This window comes from Myodes glareolus, chromosome 7, assembly GCF_982192425.1.
Source record: "Myodes glareolus chromosome 7, mMyoGla1.1, whole genome shotgun sequence".
Lineage (NCBI taxonomy): Eukaryota > Metazoa > Chordata > Mammalia > Rodentia > Cricetidae > Myodes > Myodes glareolus.
The window spans coordinates 83,931,874-83,951,842 of NC_142032.1; the positions used below are offsets into that span (position 1 = coordinate 83,931,874).

Consider the following 19,969-nt stretch of genomic DNA (forward strand, 5'->3'; position numbering starts at 1 on the left):
ACAAAAAATAAAAAATAAATATCAGAGTTTCCATTTTACATAAAATAGGCTAATAATCTTTTTCTACACGTTGACCTATAATACAATTCTACTGTTATTGCACGAATTGCTCCATTTGGGTCTTTGGACTCCTCCATGGGCTTTTTAATTAGTGTGTGCTTGCATGTGTGCTTGTGTATGTGCTTGTGTGTGTGTGTGTGTGTGTGTGTGCATGAGCATACAACATAGCTTGAGTGTGGAGATTAGAAGACCACTTTGTTTTGTCTTCGTGTGAGTCCTGGGGACTAAACTCAGGTCACCAGGCTTGTGTGACAAGTACCCTGACCCTACTGAGACACTGTAGGCTCTGAACTTTTCTTTTCAAAACCTTAGTCCATAAATGTTTGCAATGCATGTGGAAATGCAATTGAATCTTTGTGTTTTTGTGTATTTTGAATCCAGCAGAAGAAGAAAACCATCAAGACAGTGTGTTGTGAAGATGTTAAGCTCATAGACAGCTAATTCCTAGCAGATCTGCTTTTTCCTGTATGGGTACATGCCTTTAACTTGATTTGATTTTGATACCACATTCACTGCCCTCATCTCCCCACACTGTGCACCAAATCTCGAGCCATGTGTATACCAGAAATGCATGCTGCCCCTGCGTTACAGCCACAGCCTTCTTCTTACTTTGTGACAGTCTTGCTAAATTGTCTAAGATGATTCTGAGCTTAAGACTGCAACTCCCAATCCTCCTATGTCAGTGTTCCAAGCAGCCACAGGCCTGCCTAGTGAAAATGGCTTGTGTTTTAAGAAATACCTCCCACCATCCATGCTCTGGGCAGCTGACCTAGAGGCTTAGACATTTCCAATATACTTACTTTCTTTGCCACAGTTCAGATATTTGGGAACATTCTGTCGCTGGGTGCACTGTATCTTCCTCTGGTAAATAACAGTGTAGTCACCTATACACTTCCCGAGGTTGTATGTGGGGAAGAGCAGCAACGAGCTGAGCAGGACCGTCTTGGTGGTGTTGGACAAGGTGAGCGGTATTTCTAGAAGGACGACAAGAACAGGCTATGTAAGAGGAAGCGAACCACCTCTAGGATGAGAAGTCCCCTAGGAATGATCAAACCAAGCGCAGGGAACTGAAACCCAGATGGTGATCTCTGAACAGCAGTCTGTTACTTGCTAATCGGTTTTGGCTTCGTTTACAGCTTAGGTTTGTGCTGATGATTACAGGATTCTGAAAAGTCTTTTTGGTGAAGTAGAGCTACCGGTGGCTAGTATTTCCTCTGTGAAAAGAATTTTAGCTAAGTACTTGATGCTTATAGTATATTTCCAATTTTCTACCTTTTTTGAAATCTGGTTTAGTGAATTGTATTTTTAGAAGTACAAGTTTTTGTGTTTGTTGACCCAAGGTTGTCATGTGTAAGAGGACATTTTCTTTTCTCTCTCCTTTTCTTCGTTTCTTCCCTCCCTCCTTCCCTCCCTCTCTTCTTTCCTCCCTCCCTCCCTCCTTCCCTCCCTTTCTCCCTCCCTCCTCTCTCCTTCCTTCCTTTCTTCTTTCCTTGTTTACATTTTTAAGGATGTTCCCAATGGTACAGCAACTATGTATATACCTGTTTGCTGTTTCCTAATCTACTTGCCATTATATCTATTTCTCAGGTCCTTTCAACAGTTGATGGCCCTGCAGGGGGCAGGAGGCAGTGTCTCTGCACAGTAGGTTCACTTTCTATCCAGTTAATTTTTACTTCTTTTTGTCCATAATTTTTCATGCTTTGAATCTTACTCCCTTTGAAGTTGCATGGCCATTGTGTTTTAGCCTTTACAGCATTAAAATTGATAGCTATTCAGTCTTTCCAAGTAGCCAATTGGCTGCACAGAGTGCCGCTCTTCAGCTCCCTAAGTAGTTCCTACTTCCTGCTACTGTTCCTTGGCGCCTGCTTAAGCTGTCAGGCGTGTGCTCTATTCCCATTTCCTTCTGCTGTTAATTTATAATGTAACAGCATAATGGTGATGGCATTTCCCCTGCTCTGTTAGTCTGGACAACGCACCATCTGCTCAGCTTTTCAGATATCATGAGACAGTGTGTTCATTAACTCACACCCAGCGAATGGTTTGCTCGGTAGGTATCATTTGTCGACTTCCCCCCGCCACTGAGTTCTAAGAAAGGTATATAAAAATCTTCTTTTATGATAATGAATTTTTGCAACTCCTTGGAGAAATTCTGGTAATTTTGAGTATGTATACTTCCTGATTATATTGTCAAGCATATAAATTTTTAGAACTCTTAGTACTTTATGCTAAAATAAATCTGTCACCATGTTGTAATTCTCTGGGTCTCCAATAATTTTAACATGAAAAATACATTTGATCACATCACTATAATGGTTCAAGTTTTAGTTTCTATATACATACCTTTTGTGACTACTATACCTTGTATATCTTAGTTTCGGAACGTATGTTTCTTGTAAACAGCATGAAGCTAGAAGTCGGGCTTGGAGAATTCATTCCACCAACCTTGTCAATTATCTAATGGTCCTGTTTTGTCAGCTAGCTTTAGCCCTGGTGTGCTGTGCTAACAATCACTGTCACATTGCTTTCTGTTTATATTTGCTGCTCCATTCTCCCACCTCCGTCACTTCCTCCTTCTGTACTGGACACATTGTGTTTTGCAAGTTATGCTTTAAAATGTCCTTCTAGTGGTGACACTGGACATTTGGATACGTCCCTTTCTGGTTCACTCTCAGGCTGTGGCTGTTTCCCTTGTCAGAACCAGGAGAGGGAAACTTTCTGAACCTATAGATTCCTGTCTGTGAACAAGCCTGGACACTCTCAAATTTTCAAACACTAATTATTTGTCTTCTACAATTTGTTTCTAACCTTTTTTTGACTGTATATTAGAACCTCTCTATCCTCCAATGACTTTAAAATTTCATGCTTTTGTTGTTTCTATGTCATGGGATAGTTAAGTATATTTCTGTCTAAGTATATTTGTGTCAATCTTTAATCAACTACTTCTTACTTTAACTATGTATGATATTTTAAAACTTTAATCTGCAGAAGATGTTTTAGATTTATTTTAATTGACATGTGATAATTACATATTTATGGAATAATAATATATGATGTTATAGATGCACATACTATGGATTGATCAAATAAGAATAGTGAGCACACCCATCACATCAAATATTTTCATTTGTCATGAGATCATTTAAAATAATCTCTTAGAGATTTAAAAGTACATATTATTATGAAGAATAATCATCGTGATGTGCAATATAACCCTAGAATGGATTCCTCCGGCCTAACCATACTTTTTATTTTCATTTAAGGGTTTAGTTGTAAATACTTTCAGATCTATTTGTTTTGAGGGTTTTATTATTTGTTTACACTCAGAGACTCTATTACAGTGTACATTTTAATGTAGATACTATATGTTTAATTTTGAAGCATATTCAGGTTTGGTTTTGATACTGCAGTATCTTTTAGGGGGATGGAGAGATGGTTCAGCAGTTAAGAGCACTGGTTAATCTTGCAGAGGACCTAAGTTCACCAGCACCCACACAGTGACTTAATAACCATCTGTATCTCTATTTCCAGGGGATTTGGTGCCTTTTTCTGGTCTCCAGAGATGTCTGTATGTACATGGTATGTGCACACACAGGCAGGCATACACACATAAAAGTAAAAACATGAAAAACTTAAAATCTTATTTATATGAAATTTAACTCTGAGATTATCAGGAAGCTAGGGAATTTGTTTATGTTTTTTTACTATCACCTGGGACCACAGTCAGCTGAAATTAAATAATACAAACTACCAATTTTTTTTTGCTTTTTCCTCACATAGTTACTATACTTTTAGAATAAAATGTGTGGAAGTACTGATAAATCTTAAGGGAAATGTTTATTTTTGTTTCTATCCAGGTCAAATAATCTTGAATTTTCTGAAATTGGGTAAAAAAGGTCCATGTAGCTACCAACCTTGTGAGGTTTGACAAAAATGTCAAAAGTGCACAGTGAAGAAAAAAAACCAGCATTTTTAAATAAACGTGCTAGGAAAAATAGATATCTACACGTAGATAAAAATAAAGCTAGATATATATCTCTCACCCTGTATCAAAATCAATTCCAAAGGATCAAAGATCTCAATATAATACTCAAAGCTCTGAAATTACTACAGAATCACTGAATCTAAGGTATAAGAAGTGGGAGAGAGGTCCCACTGAGGAACTGAAGCTCAGATTGGGTCTTGGCGTTTTAATACAAGGATTGTGGGTAGCATATAACCACAGAAGCTCAAGAGAGGTTGTTGAGATATAACTAATACAGATATGTCCAAGACTAGAACTTGACTGCCTACCAATGCCCATCTCTTTGGGCCCATTGCTGTTATTGATTTATTTATTTCCATTTCTGGGGAAGGGGACATTTTGTGAAGTGCTCACACTTACTGGCTGCTATTGCAGTATCTATCAAGATGCTTAAAATGCCAGAGACATAATTGAACATGATAAGTTTGATGTAGGCAGAGGTGCTTTTAGAGAACAGGAAGCTCATCAGGTATGTGAGCGGAATGGCAGACCATCCGAACAGTGTGAGAATCAGCATTGTTTCCAGAATGTGGTAGTCTGTGACATAAATGTCAATTTTGCAGTATTTGAACACAACCTGCAACAGAGGGGACAGAGGCAAAAGTGAGGCCAGGGTCTCTCTCTGTCTTTGTTTCTCTCTCTCTCTCTCTCTCTCTCTCTCACTCACTCACACACACATACACACACACATACACCCTATGCCATGACACTCAAAAAATAAAAGAGAAAGAGAAAAAAGAAAATACCAAGACTTTCATTGTCTTCCTCTTTGAAATGAATAGAATCCACAACTTATGAGCATTCAGGTCAGGCACACCTCCTCTTCATTAGAGAATATTCCATCAAGCAGAATCATAACCATGGTCTTTTCTTATTTTGACTTTCTCTTTGGAAGAGTTTTTTTAAAGATTCTTACACAGAACCAAGAGACTCTCATACTTGTGGCAGCTATCAACTTTCCCAGAAAATAGATGATTTCTCTAAATGTTTTCCTCATATTTCATCAGTTTCCTCGCGTTGATATCCCTTTCTTTTAATTTAGGTTTTGTAAGTCTAGACTACTTCTCACATTCACTCCAGAATGAGTGTGATAATTCTAGTTATCTATAATTCTTGTGGGAAACCAGGTAAGGAAGCATACATTTAGGGAGACCTTAATTGGAATCTTGTTTGACTGAATCTTCTCCAGAGTCCTGGAAACCACCATTCCACACTCTGATTCTCTGAATTTGGTTGTTTTGTATATTTCATGAAGTAGAGTCACACAGTGTTTGGCTTTGTGTGATTTGGGATTCCCCTCTGTAGGTTGTGATTACCACTGATTAATAAAGAAACTGCTTTGGATCTATAGCAGGGCAGAATAGAGGTAGGTGGGGAAAACTAAACTGAATGCTGGGAGAAAGAAGGTGGAGTCAGGGAGACACCATGTAGCCACCACTGGGAACAGACAGGCCAGAACCTTGCTGGTAAGTCAGAGCCACGTGGCGATACACAGATTAATAGAAATGGGTTAAATTAAGATGTAAGAGCTAGCCAATAAGAATCTAGAGCCAAGCAGTGATTTAACCAATACAGTTTCTGTGTGGTTATTTTGGGAGTCTGGACAGCTGGGAACAAGGACAAATAAATGAACAAGCAGACTCCTACTACATTTTTGTGGTTGCTATATTTGCATAAATATCCTCTGCCTTCATCTACAGTAGCAGCGTATATGAGGAGCAACTTCTCAGGCTAACTGATGCTGCAGTGCATACAGATACCATGTTCTCTTTCTCTGAGTCTGCTGGCGGTCATAAGGTCTCCTCCACATTTTGACTGCTGTGATAGTCAGTCACAGATAGATACACAGACTGCTGTGTATAGGGGGAGTAGGAAGATGATGTATCTTTGAGATTCTGATTCCATCTCTTACCTCTAGTGGTGGGATGTTTAATTACAGAGGAGTACTGTTGAATACCTTGAGAACCTGCCACATTGTTTCTGATAGCATACTCCTTTCTGGTTCCCACCAACAAGTGGCAAGGTTTCCAACTTTTCCAAAACTACTTACTTTGTAGTATTTCTTTTTGTAATAGCCATTCTAACAAATACTTTTAAAAACTAAGATAAATTGATGGAGACTGAACATTAGGAAAGGTGGCAATAGTCTAGTCGAGAATACTAGGAGGCAAAATCTAACACAGCTGTACAGCGTGAAGTATGAAAACACAGTTTTTACTTTGAATAGTTTTAGAATTCAGCCAAAGCTAAAAAGGAAACTCTTAATTAGTCCATGAGATACACTTCTGCTATGACAAAGAAGAAAGGTTATTTTTTTCATAATAAAGTATTTTGAAGTTATTTTCTTAGTCTATCTTAAGACTTCTTGATTTTTTTTTTTATTTTAGGCAGGGTCTCATGCCCACCAACCTTGAACTAGGTATGTAGCTGAGAATGATCTTGAACTCCTAACCTTCATGCCTCTACCTCCCAAGTGCTGAAATTCCAGATAGTTACCACCATTCCCAGTGCTGTAATGTGCTCTATAAGAGAATGAGTAAAGATCGGCATAGCTATATTTATGAAAACATCAATTAGAAGACGGATTTTCCTTGCGGAACCAAAGGAAAATAAACTCTCAAAACATTGTCTGTTACTCACCAGTAGTAGGCAGCAAGAAACCAAGAAGACGATGAAGTCAAACACAAGAGCGGAAAGCCAGTACACAAGGACAGAGACCCCACTCAGAAACTGCATGTGCTTTGCCTTGGTGGTTCTCTCAGCCACCGGCAGGAAGCAAAAGCCACTGACCAAAAGAGCCATGCCCAGTTGGATTTTTAAGGCAACCACCTTTCCTTCTGCACTCCTACAGAAGGAACAAAAAGAAGAACCATCAGAAGATGCAGATTTCCACCAAAGGCTCCTTTTATCACAGAAATATAAGTGGATAGGTTGGGAAGAGGGCATTTCCAGTGCAAAAGTGAAAACCAAAACAAAGCCTACCCTAGGCTTTCCTTAGCCTGGGGGTGCGGCTGAGGTTTATTGGAGACGGTTATGGAAGCATCAGCACCAGAAAGTGACATGAAGAGAATGTTGTCTACGACGGCCAGGGAAAGAGACGGTGAATGGTAGGCTTCGTTGTTGAAGAGAACAGTGAGCTCCGTTCTGTTTGCAGCCACCTTGACGGAAAGTGCAACAATACATAAATGAATGCATTCTTCATTTCCCTCCAAGTATTTGAGTAGGTCACCTAGGGCAAAGACACAATGCTGGTAAGTGTTTTCAACATACAGACCACACTAACGAATGGCATCCAAGAACAAATAATTATGCTTCTTACCACTTTAAATTTTGTGGAGATAGTTTTTTTTGAAGTTTTGTTGTTATCCTTGGGACTTTATTTCATCATTAATTTTGAAGATTTCCAATAACCCAAACTACAGTTGTCCTAGGAAAACACAGCCCGATGTACTCCTCCAACTCTCACCTACCTGTCTTTAATAGACTGGTAAGAAATTTTACTCACATCACAGAGTAAAACTCTGCTCTGATAAAATGGAAAAACTAAGTGAAAATTTTTCAAAATCACCTTTTGAGAATATGCCAGATTAGAAAGCAACAGCATTTTTGGGTCAAGACCCTGAGAAGAATAAAGGCATTGAGGGGAGTCCAACATTCCACTCCCTTCTGAATGGTGGAAAAGCCCTTTAAGCCTCCAGTATCTTGGTGTGGTCCCTGTACAGTAGTGAGGAGGAGACAGACCAAGCTGCATAAATGTCCAGCCTCAAATAAGGCTCCCACAGCCCGCAGCGGGGTGGTTGATGTTTACCCACATGGGCTTCAGTTGCAAATCACTTCACTGTGTCTCCTGATTGCAACTCTGATCTATTCTGGAAGCATCCTGATGGGCACATGTGGAAATGTGGTTTACAGATATGGGCAAATCCCTTAACCCAACCAAACTGACACCAGATTCACCACAAGGCATGTGTAGACTCATTCGTCTGCACACATAATAGAACTTTGTTATCCTTATTATTTTCAAACCACTTGTCTTCTATTTCTCAAGCTACTTCTTAACTCATTTTACAGGCTAGAATTGCCTTAACATCCAAGAAACACAACCATAACCTATACAGAATTATGAACCCTGAGAAATGGGATCTCAGGAATATAAGGCTGGCTCAATGTGTGAAAACAAACACTATTCGTGATACCTATCAGCTAACCAAAATCACATACTCAAGTAAGTCTATGAAGAAAAATGCTTAAGGTGCAGAAGAACTGGGTCACTTACACACTGTTATTGGAAAAGTAAAACCACCGAGTACTCTGAAGAACAGTTGGCTTCTCAGATTATAATGCAATTGTTACATGAGAAGGAGAAATGAAGATGCACAGTCACATGCTAACAGCAGCTTTATGGATAGCTGTGCTTACTGGGGGAACTTAGGCATCCTTCAGTGAGTGAATGGCTAAATAAACTGTGCTATGTCCACACGAATGATTAGTAGTTAGCCACTAAAGAGACAAAAACTGGATATACACAATTATTAGAACATCACGCTAAGAGAAAATGTCCATTCCAAAATGTTACACACTGTGTGATTCCATTTTTTATACCACTCTGGAAGTGATCAATCCCCAGAAACAGAACAGAGACTTCAGTGTCCAGGAATAAAGGTAGGAACAGACAGGAAGTTAGTGTGGTACTAAGGGCAACAGGAAGGAAAAGTGTGGTGGAAATGTCTGTGTGTTAACTGTATTTCAACAGCCTGATTCCATTCTCACATTGTAACTTTGCTAGAAATTACATCAGTGCCCAAGGCCTCTCAATATTTTGTAAACCTACATAATAAACCTATACAAAATAAAGTATTAGCAAATCAATACAGCTGAATGGTACTTATTCAGACTTCCTTGTTCAACTTAAATGACAAGTATTAGGCAGAGCAAATGTGAACTTTATTGCTATGTTTTTAGTAGTCTGCCCCCAAAGTTTTCAGGATTCTTGTTTTAGGTATTAATAAAATTTCTGTCCTCAACCACCGCACACACGCACGCACGCACGCACGCACGCACACAGTAAGCTTCTCTGCTGACACAGTAAGCCAGACCAAACTGATTGAAGAAGTATAATAACAGATATATGGAGCAAAGTAACTCATGGGTGGGTTCACTGACCTCAAGGAATGAGGCCAGACAAGTTGCACCCTGAAATAAAGCAGGAAGATTTTATGGAGTATAGGTGAGGGGTGATGACGTGTCTGCCACAAGCTGGGTTTGTGCCTAAGTCTGATCAAGCTAGGCAGGGACTTGGGCATCTGGTGGCATTAGGGGAGGAAGCTGCAATAGTCACCAAGAATGTGGAACTGGGCTTTTGGCATCTTTCATTTGTAGACTCTCTGGGTGGGCAAGGTTTGAAGAGAGAAAGAGATGGGAATGGGACTTCCTGAACTTTGCAGGGGTGAACTGGAGGCTCTAACCAAACAGCTATCTCTATGAAAAAATTAAAGGCCAGGACTGGAGGCCACAATTCCATACTGTATTTCATTGTTGCCAAAAATTAAAATTGTGCCCAATTTCATAAAAAAAGTACTTGGGCACCTCCTTTTATCTATTATCTATCTATCATCTATCTATCTATCTATCTATCTATCTATCTATCTATCTATCTATCTATCTATCCATCCATCCATTGTGTTTAACTAGAAATAAGCAGTAAATACTCACAGTCAAAGTCCAACCAATTCCAATTAACTTTTGAGACCAATAGCTTTAATAAGGACATTACTATTGTTTAATTGTCTCTGTGGTATAATAAGTATCAGGAAAAGAATGGAGCAAATTAACATGTTTTAGTTATGACCTTTCTTTGGAAGTGACCCAGGGAAATCATTGAAAAGGCAGCTTTCTGCTTCTTTCTAAGTTGGCCTTACCTTGTACTTCCTTAATTTTGTGGTTGCCTGGTTTTAGTATATTCTCAAGGTGTGTTAATAGACTTGTCGTCAAATTAGATCTCCCAGAAATAGAAAAAGGCACAATGGTTTGACCATATTCACCCAAATTCATTTGCCTTGTTTTCTCATCTTCATATTTAAGGTCACCAGACTTCAAGAGGAAGAGAGTAGAGATGACAAATCCCAGTGTCTGCACCAAAAGCACCCTCCAGTGTCTCCAGCTGTGCATCAGCCTCTTCGCGAACATGGCGCAGAACTGCTGGCAGTAGAGGGAACACTAGGAGAAGCAGAGAGAAACAGCATCACCACAGCCTCTAGACCCTGACACTGAAATTCACACTGACATTCATTGACATCGATGCTCTGAACGGTTGTGGTATAAAAGTCTTACAGCTTAAATACACACAAGTTAAACACACACAGCTATGTAAGTAGATAAATTCTTGGAGAAGACCCCAAACCTATGGTGTGTCACCCAATAATATGATTATCCATCTGTCAGTCTAAGGCAAGGACAACAAACCACAACCTTTGTGTAAATAGCTTTACTAGAATCCAGCTAAGCACACTGTTTCTATGCCCCACGGCTACTCCCTGTACAATGATAGTTGAGTGATGGTGACAGAGATCATGTGATCTACCGAACCTTCAAAATTTGTTATCTCTTTACATCGAGTTGTCTGACTTCTGATATAGCATATAATGTAAAGTGCCTAAGTTTAACGTTGTGTATAATACTAGAAATGACAACAGGATGATTTCTCCTGACTCCTGGTAACCACTATATGCTTTATAGATGCAAGAGCAAGGAAAGAATACTTGGCACTCAACCAGGCTTCCCATGATGAGGACCTCACTGATTTGGAGGTCGTCATATACAGGAACTACTCCTCTTGAAAGTCTTAGAACGCACTGCTAGTTGATAATTTGAAAAAAATCAGCCTCCCTAGTACATTTACTTGAAAAAGCAGATAATTTTCTGGATTCTCAATTTGGGAAAAATAATAAAATAAAAGAACGCAAAATAGCGATAGTGACAGTAACAGCTGATAGCATTTTTCTGGAGTCCATTCCTCTGCTCACACCACGTTGGTTCTGCAGTAGCTGAGAATGCTGCATTCTTTTGGTTCATGTGTTAATAGAAAACAAAACTCTTAAATCTTAACTCTTGCTTCAGACACCTGTTTCTTAGCAAAGGTTCTTACCCCAGTGTTAAACACAATGGTTGCGTCTTCACTCTGGGTGGGAAAGCCTCCTCTTATGCTGCTCGGAACATCCTTATTCTTGCTCTCTTTGCTCCCCACTGAGGGAGAGTGAGTAGCTTGGATGTCTGGTTTTGAATCTTCCATGTGATTGACTCTATATGAAGAAACAAACAAAGCCTGTCATTCAACCTCATCCCACTGTCCCTTGCTTGAAGAATGTGAGTTACAACCCCCAACTCCAAAGGCCCCTTGGATTACTCATGTTCAATGGCGACCACTAAGTAAGAGTGACATCAGTTCCCAAGCAGCACATCTCCAACCCTTGTCACGCTTAGGCTTCTAAGGTGTACACTCTCCAAGTTTGGCAAGAGTCTTTCCCTCTGAGGGTTTCCCTTTTCCTGTGTACGCTTGCTAACCTAAGGAAGACTTCTTCCATCGTTGTGATAGAGACGCCAAAACTAGAAATGCCAAGTTTCTCTTGATTCTCTTCCAGAGCAGTAAAGAGAGCTTCAAACCTACAAACAGGAGAAGATGACAGGCTGGGACTAAAAGAGATGATTTTTATGCTTACTTCTTTTTATTTGAAAGTGATCTCCCCTCATCAACACTTCAAGGTTTAGTATAATGTCATGCTTCTGTTCTGTTGATTCAGAAAGGTGAGGCAAACAGAAAAAGCAAGACGACAGCAAACTACTTTAGTAGATTGCTTCCCATGATACTTTAAGATACATGATATTCTTAGATACATATTTTGATTTTCTAATAAAACTATTTAGATGCTCTATGAGGAGACTGTCAGTTGATGGCTGACAGACAAAGAAGAGTCACTATTCTTTTGAGGCATGGCCACTGTAAGGCTGCCCATGGATCACACACCAACTGCCTATTTCTGGTGGATTATATCAGTACTCCAAAAAGCCTATCACTTAAACCGTCCTAATTACTTTTCATTATAGTTTTTGAGTCAATGTCTCTTTCTGACTCATGTTGGCTACAGACTCATAATCCTGTTTCACATCTCATTCTATGATTGCAGGTATGTATCACCTTTCCTAGTTTTTAAGGCTATTATTATTGTAATGGTGGAGTTTGTATGTGTGGTCTGAGATTGAATTTAGAACCTTGTGCATGCTAGCAAAGCACTTTCCATTACCCTGTTATTATCTTAGCACATGAACAACAAAACTCCCAGTATCACCAGTTCACCCTTGGAAGCTAGAATAAGCAGGTGACGTCTGTCTCTTTTCAGTGCAAGTGGCAGCAATCACAGAAGTTTTGTTTCCTTAAATAAACTCTATTTGCTAAGCAGGAAGAAACAAGGAAAAGCAACAATTATGTTTGACTATTTAAAAATCAACTGGTTAGCATTTTATAGATCCATACCTGTGAGTGTATTCTTGGGGTAGAATAAAAGATAATTCGTTTCCAACATTAGTCTCCAGAGTGGCTGCTGATGCATAGTAATGGATCAGTTTTGAGATTTCATCAATGTCACAGTGAGGTTCCTTCACCATGACTATGTGGTATCCAACACCTGAGAAAATGCATTCAGAAGACCAAATTGAGTGGTTTTAAGCTTCCCAATTTCTCATGAGGCTTTCTGTGGTTTGTGTAAACTAGAAGAAGATAAAGCATGTTACAAGTTATTTGACTACAACTCTAAGAGGCACAGCATTGTGTACTATAATCATAATTAGTGATATAATTATAATAGCTCTATAAGAGATTAATAATGATCTAGATTATAAAGCCAGATAGAGCAGAGATAACATGAAAAGCTACCTGACCTCTCTTTCTACTGATGCTGAAATTAGAGAAATCAAGGTTAAGATTCATTAAATAGGTAACTCGTGGGTCCATATTACACACCAGAAACTACATAAATTGAATAAAAGTCATTTCTTTTAAAGATCTTCACATCAGAGAAATCTTCCCAAAATCTTCTGTCTTTACACTCTCATCATCTTTCCCCACCACCCTGTACCTCCTCCTTTTCTCCTCTCTCTCTTCCACCTTAGTCTCCTCTTGTTTCTTCTCCTTCTTCACTGGTCTTCCAAAAGCTAGGTGTGAGGTAGGGTATGAATGAAGTCCCTCCATGGAACTCTAGGATTTGTGCTCCTAGCAATGACATTCTGGTACCCTACGTTTGGACAGCAGAATTAAGGGAAGTGTCTCTGGGGTATCTGAGTCCATTACCTGATGAGAGTCCTTTGAAAAAGGAAGGGGAAAGGGAGGAAAATAAGGAGCGGAGAGAGAGAGTATAAGACAGCAAGTGAGCACAGAGTACTGATGAAATAAATGGAGGAGGGATGTGGAAATCAAAGAAGACATGCCAGAGTCAGAAGGCCTGTGATTAGGCCACCGCCTAAAGAGAGCACCTTCTGTCCATATGTAGGTCTCAAGCTCTCTTAACAGTACATTCTCTTTTCTTTCTACAACATTTGAAGACAATGATGAGCAGGATCCAAAGAAAGCTGTACCATATTATAGGATTGCCAAAATACACAGTCTATTGACTTTGTTGTTCATAAACATGGCCTGACAGAGATAAGGGTATACACTTCTTTGAGATAAATATTTAATACTTCAGTTTCATAAAAATATAAACTATGCCAATAAAAAAGCAAGCAAGCATATATAGTAAATGTAATACTATATATGATAGAAAGTAAGAAGCAGAGATTGGCCTAGATGTAGACATTACAGGATAAAGGTGTAAAATACCATGATAAATAATTAAGCAATATACTAGAAATAGAAAAAGAAGGTATTGAGTCAATCAGACATTTTCCAGGCTGATGAAAGCTATTTTTAAAAAAGCCAACAAGACATCAGAAAAGTACAAATAAAGAAATTACATAATAATCTTAGCAGCAGAGTGGAAAGAGGAAAAGAAAGAATCAATAGCCTCGAAGAAAGATCACTAAAAGTCACCCAAATGGGAATGTAAAAGGTGAAGTGTAAGAAAACAGAATACAAGTGAAAAATCGCAGTTATCATAAAGCAGAAAATAACTGAAAATTTTAAAATGTCCTTGTAAAATTACATCTTGAAAATCTATCAAAATTCTGTCAGACAAAAATTATGTATGCAATGAAAACATTCATAATAAATGAGGATGAGTTTAGCTCATGGCCCTGGCAATGTCAGTATGTCCTAGAACGTCCACCATGAACATTTGAAAGAAACAGGCAAATGTGAAAGCACAGCCTGTTCTATAGACAAGAGGCAGCGCGGGGGGTGGGGGGGGTGGGGGGAAGGCCCGTGGGAGGAAAGTGAGATGAGATGTGCAATCACACCGCTTTGGCTTGGAGGTGTAGCAAAGGGGGGCACCAGCAGCCTCCAGTGCCGCACTCGCTTTGAACAGTCGGAAAAAAATGAGACTACAGCGACAAGTTGTGAAGACAATTTGCGTGCAGGGCTCTGCAACAAGGTAACCCTGAAATCAGAGCTGGAGAAATGGCTTAGTGGGCAAGGGCACTGTCTGTGCCTGTGTGAGAACTTGAGTGAATCCCTAGGACCAACATAGGCATCCAACATGGCACACCTGCCTATAACCCCAGAGTTGGAGAGAAAAGACAGGAAGATCCTGGGAGATGCAATTCTGGTTCAATGAGAGACCCTGTCTCAGTGAAATAAGGCAGAGAGCATTAGAGGAAGACACCCAACGTTTTCCTCTGGACTCTACATATGAGAACATGAGCATGCATGCCAGCACACACACAATACACATAAAACATACACTCAAATAAAAATGAAAAGAAGTAACCACAGAAACTTCATAAGGGTGTATCTGTTAGTCTTTGCTGAGTGGCAGGCTATATAAACACCAAGAGGAACTCTATGTGGTTGGATTTACCTTTTTAGCCCTTTGTCACCTCACAAAAGACTAGAGCTTACATAACTAAACCAAAGTGGAGAATCATGATGATCGGTCAGGAAACTTAATGAAGACTCCATGGGGCTCATGCTTGTGCAATAAAACTGAAATACATTTAGTGAATCGTTCCCCAGACCCACATTAGCAAAGGTAAGAAGCAGGCCTTAATGATGCATAAAATGTTCCAGCTGGATGTTGGAAAAGAGCACAGTACTGTTGAAAGACATCTCCTCAACAAAAGCCTGCATATTCAATAACTAGCATATAAGCTTTCGCAACCAATCAAAAGGTTCTGGATAATCTAAGTAGCATAAGATAATGCCTACCCAGGGGCAAAAGCAAATAGAAGAGGACCAGAAACTAAGGCCTGCCAGGTATGTAACATCTGAGAGGTCACAAGCATTAGGTGTGTCTAGACAGGAGTATCACAGGTCTTCACATTGAAATAAGAGAAACTTGACAAAAGAGCAGAAGTAGGGAACCCAGCAGAAGGCCCATTCTTCTGCAATCACAGGACCATCTCCAGAGTAGAACACAGAGCTCCAAAACAAGTGTGGGCTTTGAAAGATAGACAAAGTATCTTCTCAGACAAAAACAGGATGAAGTTATAGATCAGAAACATAAAAATTAGAAAGTCATCTAGCCCCCTCTGATCTCTGTTTCTATACCTCTGTACCTAGCTATAATCTCACTGATGGACAATTGCATTAGATCATATTTCTCTAGAAATCATGTGAGAGAAATGAGTGTCACCATTGGACAATACAGCAAACACACGGGTGGGAGATCATTTTGAAGAAAATGGAATACTATTCAAAGGACTTAGAGCTGAATTATAACATCACAGCATAGGGTTCACTCAAGTTTTGACTATATGCACAAAACCAATGGGAATTAAGTTAAAAGCATACTATTAAAGCAACAGCATCCTAAGAATAAGCAAAGGAAATGGACCATATAGTCTTTTCAGGAACACAGAAGAGCCGCAGCACCGCAAGGTTCCCTGGACCATGATAGCAATGCGGTCACCCAGCACGTCAGCTTCATCCATGTAGTGGGTGGTCAGCAGGATGGTACGGTCCTGTTTATAGGCTTGAAGGAGGTCCCATGTGGTCCTCCTTGAGACTGGATCCATGCCAGATGTTGGCTCATCAAGTATCACCACCTAGAGACAGAACAATTCTATGACTACACAACTATGCACTGGTCCCATGGTGTCCTCCCAGGACTGGGCTTGTTCTTATTTGACTTTTAAGCCAAATGTCCAGCTGAGCATAGATAATAAGTTTATATAAAACTAAGACTTCTGTATACTAAAATCAAACCCATGGTCACTTTATCCCAATAAGGTTGACAATGTGAATTCCATCTGAGCTGCTTTCAAAGTCAGCTTTCTGATTTGGGTCACTTGGATTTTTAAACTAGCTGTGGTACAGACTTAGTTTGTCCCTTTTACCTTGGAGCCCCCTATCAGTGCTATAATGATGGCGAGTTTGCGCTTCATGCCACCACTCAGCGACTTTGAAAATGTGTCACGTTTCTCCAGCAGTTTAAAAGCTGACAGCATGCTGCCAGTTTCCTCAAGACACGTCGTTTGAGGTATTCCTTTTACCTAAAAGAAGCAGGCAGAGTTTGCATGGGACTTTCAAGTTTCATCTTAGATGTTTCTTTTAGAAATCATTTTCTGATTTTAAGAATTTTATACATTTATATAATGTATTTTGGTCATATCAATCCCTCCCCCTCTTCTGGCTTGCCTCAACACTCCCTGGCATGTCTCCCTCCCAACTTCACATTGGCTTTCATAACACACTGAGTCCCATTGATGCCGTCATGCCGTCGGTCTATGGATGCATGTGAGGCTACCGCTGCAGCACGAGTTGCCGACCAGCTGTCAATCAATAACAGCTGTCTCAGCAGCAATCATCTGCCAAAGCTCTTCCTCTAGGCGAGGCTTTATGAGTTCCTCTGCAGCCCGGACTGGAGTGTCAACTGGCTCTATCTTGTGCGGTCAACCACAGCTGCTATGGGTTCATGTGTATCACTGTCCCGAAAGGAACGCTAGTCCTCCCAACCTCTGAATCACAGAGATATTTCACAGCAGCTCCTTCCTTACATCAGCTCTGGAGTGCTAGATCCCCCTTTCCACTTCTTAAGTTTAGAGGAAAATTAAAATCATTTCTTGAACTTTATAAGAATAAGAATATTCGTAGTTGGTGATCTACCTGAACAGAATGAGGAGGGAAAAGAGATATCCTTGGCTCACCCCACAGTAGAAATAAAGGTGTTCTGATACCGTCAAGTGATCAAACAACAGGTTCTGCTGAGGACACAAGCCCAAGGATGTCCTGATTTGTGCCATGTGCTGTGAGATGTTGTATCCATGGATGTAGGCGTCTCCTCTGGTTGGGGGATAGAGACCTAGAATCAGGTAGATGATGAAACAGAACGGTTTTGGCGAGGAAATGTGCTCATTAGTTCTGTAGCCAAATCTATACATGGATTGTTCCCTAATGTTGTAGACCACAAAATTTTTTCATTGGCCACTTTGGGGACCATATTAGAAATAGTTTACAGAGTTTTTGTGAATGTTTTGATTTTTTTAAACATTCAGTGGAGAAGGGAAAATCACTTGGTGTGATAAAAGCATGGAAGTGTAACACAGGAACAGCCCAGCGCCACCACCAGCCACTTGTCAACAGATACTATTTACAGTACAGTCTGCTCATTGCAATAGATTTGGGCACACACCTTTTAGATCGGAAAACCCATACCATAAAACTCCTACCTTTGAAGACTTAAATTTTGTTTGGAATAAAAAAGTACACAATCACCTAAAATAATTTCAAAATGGTTCAGATGGTTGTACAGTCTGAGGCAGCTGTAATGAGCAGTTAATTTTAATAAGGAAAAATGTTACTTTAAATGTGATAACTCATATCTTTTCTGAGGAAGGATCTTATGTTGCTCAGAGTGATCTGTTGAATGCTTGACCTCAAGAAATCCTCCTACCCCAGTCTCTCAAGTAGCTGGGACTACAGGTTTGCTGGAGTCCCTATTAATTAATTCTATTTGAAAACAGTCAGAGTGACCACAGTCACAAAGTACTCATGTTGTCCTGGAGTCTGATTCCTTTTCATGATTGTTGCAAAATTTTCAAATTAAACAAATTCGCCTAATTTTAGTTGTTCTACCATTTTCTGACATCTCATTTCTATCATGGACATTTTACTCCTAGGTTTAGTAATTATAAAGTATGTTTCTATGCTTCTAGTGAGATTTTGTTTAAAAATTTGTTTTGTCTGACATTTGGATTTCCACTCCAACTTTCTTATCATTGCTATTTGTATGATACAACTTCTGTCTTTTTACTGTCAATGTGTTTACATTTTAGAATCAAACCTATGTTTCCTAAAGGTATTATGGTGATGATGCTTATTATTTTATCCCATCTGATAATCTTTTTGTATAGACTAATAATATGAATTTTAAAGTAATTTTATACATCACTTCCATACCTCTCCAACTCCTCCAATATCCCTCTCCCAAACTGATGTGGGATTCCTCTCTGTATGCTGTGAATATGTTTTATTACCATTGGTTAATAAAGAAGCTACTTTGGGCTTATGCAAGGACAGAATAAAGCCAGGTGGGAAATCCAAACAGAGATATAGGCAGAGTCAGAGAGATGCCATGTGGCTGCCAAAGGAGACAGATGCCGGATCCTTACCAGTAAGCCACAACCTTGTGCCAAAACACAGATGAATAGAAATGGGTTAATTTAAGATATAAGAGTTAATTAAGAAGAAGACCGAGACAATAAGTCAAGTGGTGTTATAATTAATATAGTTTCTGTGTTATAATTAATATAGTTTCAAGTCTGAGAAGTCAGGAAATAAACAAGCAGTCTCTGTCTACAAAATGGTGCAGCAACATGGGTCAGCTACATTCACATAAAACCTGAGAGAGCATGGAAAGGAATTCTAGACACAACAAAACAGAGTTAAGCATGGCTTCATGGTAGCAGCATTTCCTCAGGTGGGCTCTGTTTGCTAGAAGCAAGGAGAAGCATGATTCCTTTAAGAAAAGGCTTCCTGACTCAGCGGTAGCAGTAAAACTGTGAGGCTTCTTTAAGAAGGCTTCCTGGTCCCTGCTAGTTGCACTAACAGCTCTGGTTCTTTTAGAAGGTTCAGCACTTAAATGGGGTCTGTGAGCAGCATGCCGCAAGTTACTTGGTTGTAGCATGGGCCAACTGTTTACCAGAGTTGAGGTGGTGAGTGTGGCTCCCACCTGGTGGTCCCAGAGCTGGCGGTAAATGTAACTCCACCATACTGAAAGGCCAAGAGAGGTGGAGTCAGCATCCAGGGCCACGGTAAACAAGCTGCTTACCATTTTAAAAGCACTCCTGGTCAGAAAATGATTACAGGTATGCAATAAAGATAGATTCAGACATAAATAAATCTCTGAACAGATTACAGAATGTTTAAAATGTATATAGGCTTGGGAGAGAGAAGAAAAAGAGTATAGACAATTATAAAAAGAAATAGTTTTTAAAAAATGAAACAAAGTCTTTAAAGAGACAGAGTACATTTAGTCATAGATTAAAGGAGTAAAGATAATAAAATATTAAAAAGTAATAGAGTAAAAAAAAGCCATGTAAAGATGGAAAATACAGAGAGTCTGGACTATGTATATTATTGTGTTTTCTTTAAATTTTTTGACGGTGAATGAACTAAGTACGGAAAGACATTTCATTGTACAGGCTGCTAAGCTAAGCCAATTTATATATTTTAAAGGTATCTTGACTTCAAAATTTAGTCTGAGGATATGTTGCTTTGGGAAAGTGTTTCTGCATTTGTTTCCA

The 19,969-nt window shown here is 39.5% G+C and overlaps 1 protein-coding gene across 1 annotated transcript in view; it reads right to left on the reverse strand.

The window, feature by feature from the left end:
• LOC125417125 (phospholipid-transporting ATPase ABCA3-like) overlaps positions 1 to 19,969 on the reverse strand; it is a 69,608-nt gene that overhangs the window by 13,023 nt on the left and 36,616 nt on the right. Inside the window, exons 13-23 of the mRNA XM_087908513.1 lie at positions 17,372 to 17,526; positions 16,562 to 16,717; positions 16,060 to 16,270; positions 12,609 to 12,759; positions 11,642 to 11,740; positions 11,226 to 11,379; positions 10,000 to 10,297; positions 7,064 to 7,310; positions 6,722 to 6,926; positions 4,442 to 4,658; positions 861 to 1,034 (exon numbers count right to left, since the gene is read on the reverse strand). Coding sequence (XP_087764639.1) covers positions 861 to 1,034; positions 4,442 to 4,658; positions 6,722 to 6,926; positions 7,064 to 7,310; positions 10,000 to 10,297; positions 11,226 to 11,379; positions 11,642 to 11,740; positions 12,609 to 12,759; positions 16,060 to 16,270; positions 16,562 to 16,717; positions 17,372 to 17,526 — 2,067 coding nt within the window. The remainder of the gene's footprint in view (positions 1 to 860; positions 1,035 to 4,441; positions 4,659 to 6,721; positions 6,927 to 7,063; positions 7,311 to 9,999; positions 10,298 to 11,225; positions 11,380 to 11,641; positions 11,741 to 12,608; positions 12,760 to 16,059; positions 16,271 to 16,561; positions 16,718 to 17,371; positions 17,527 to 19,969) is intronic.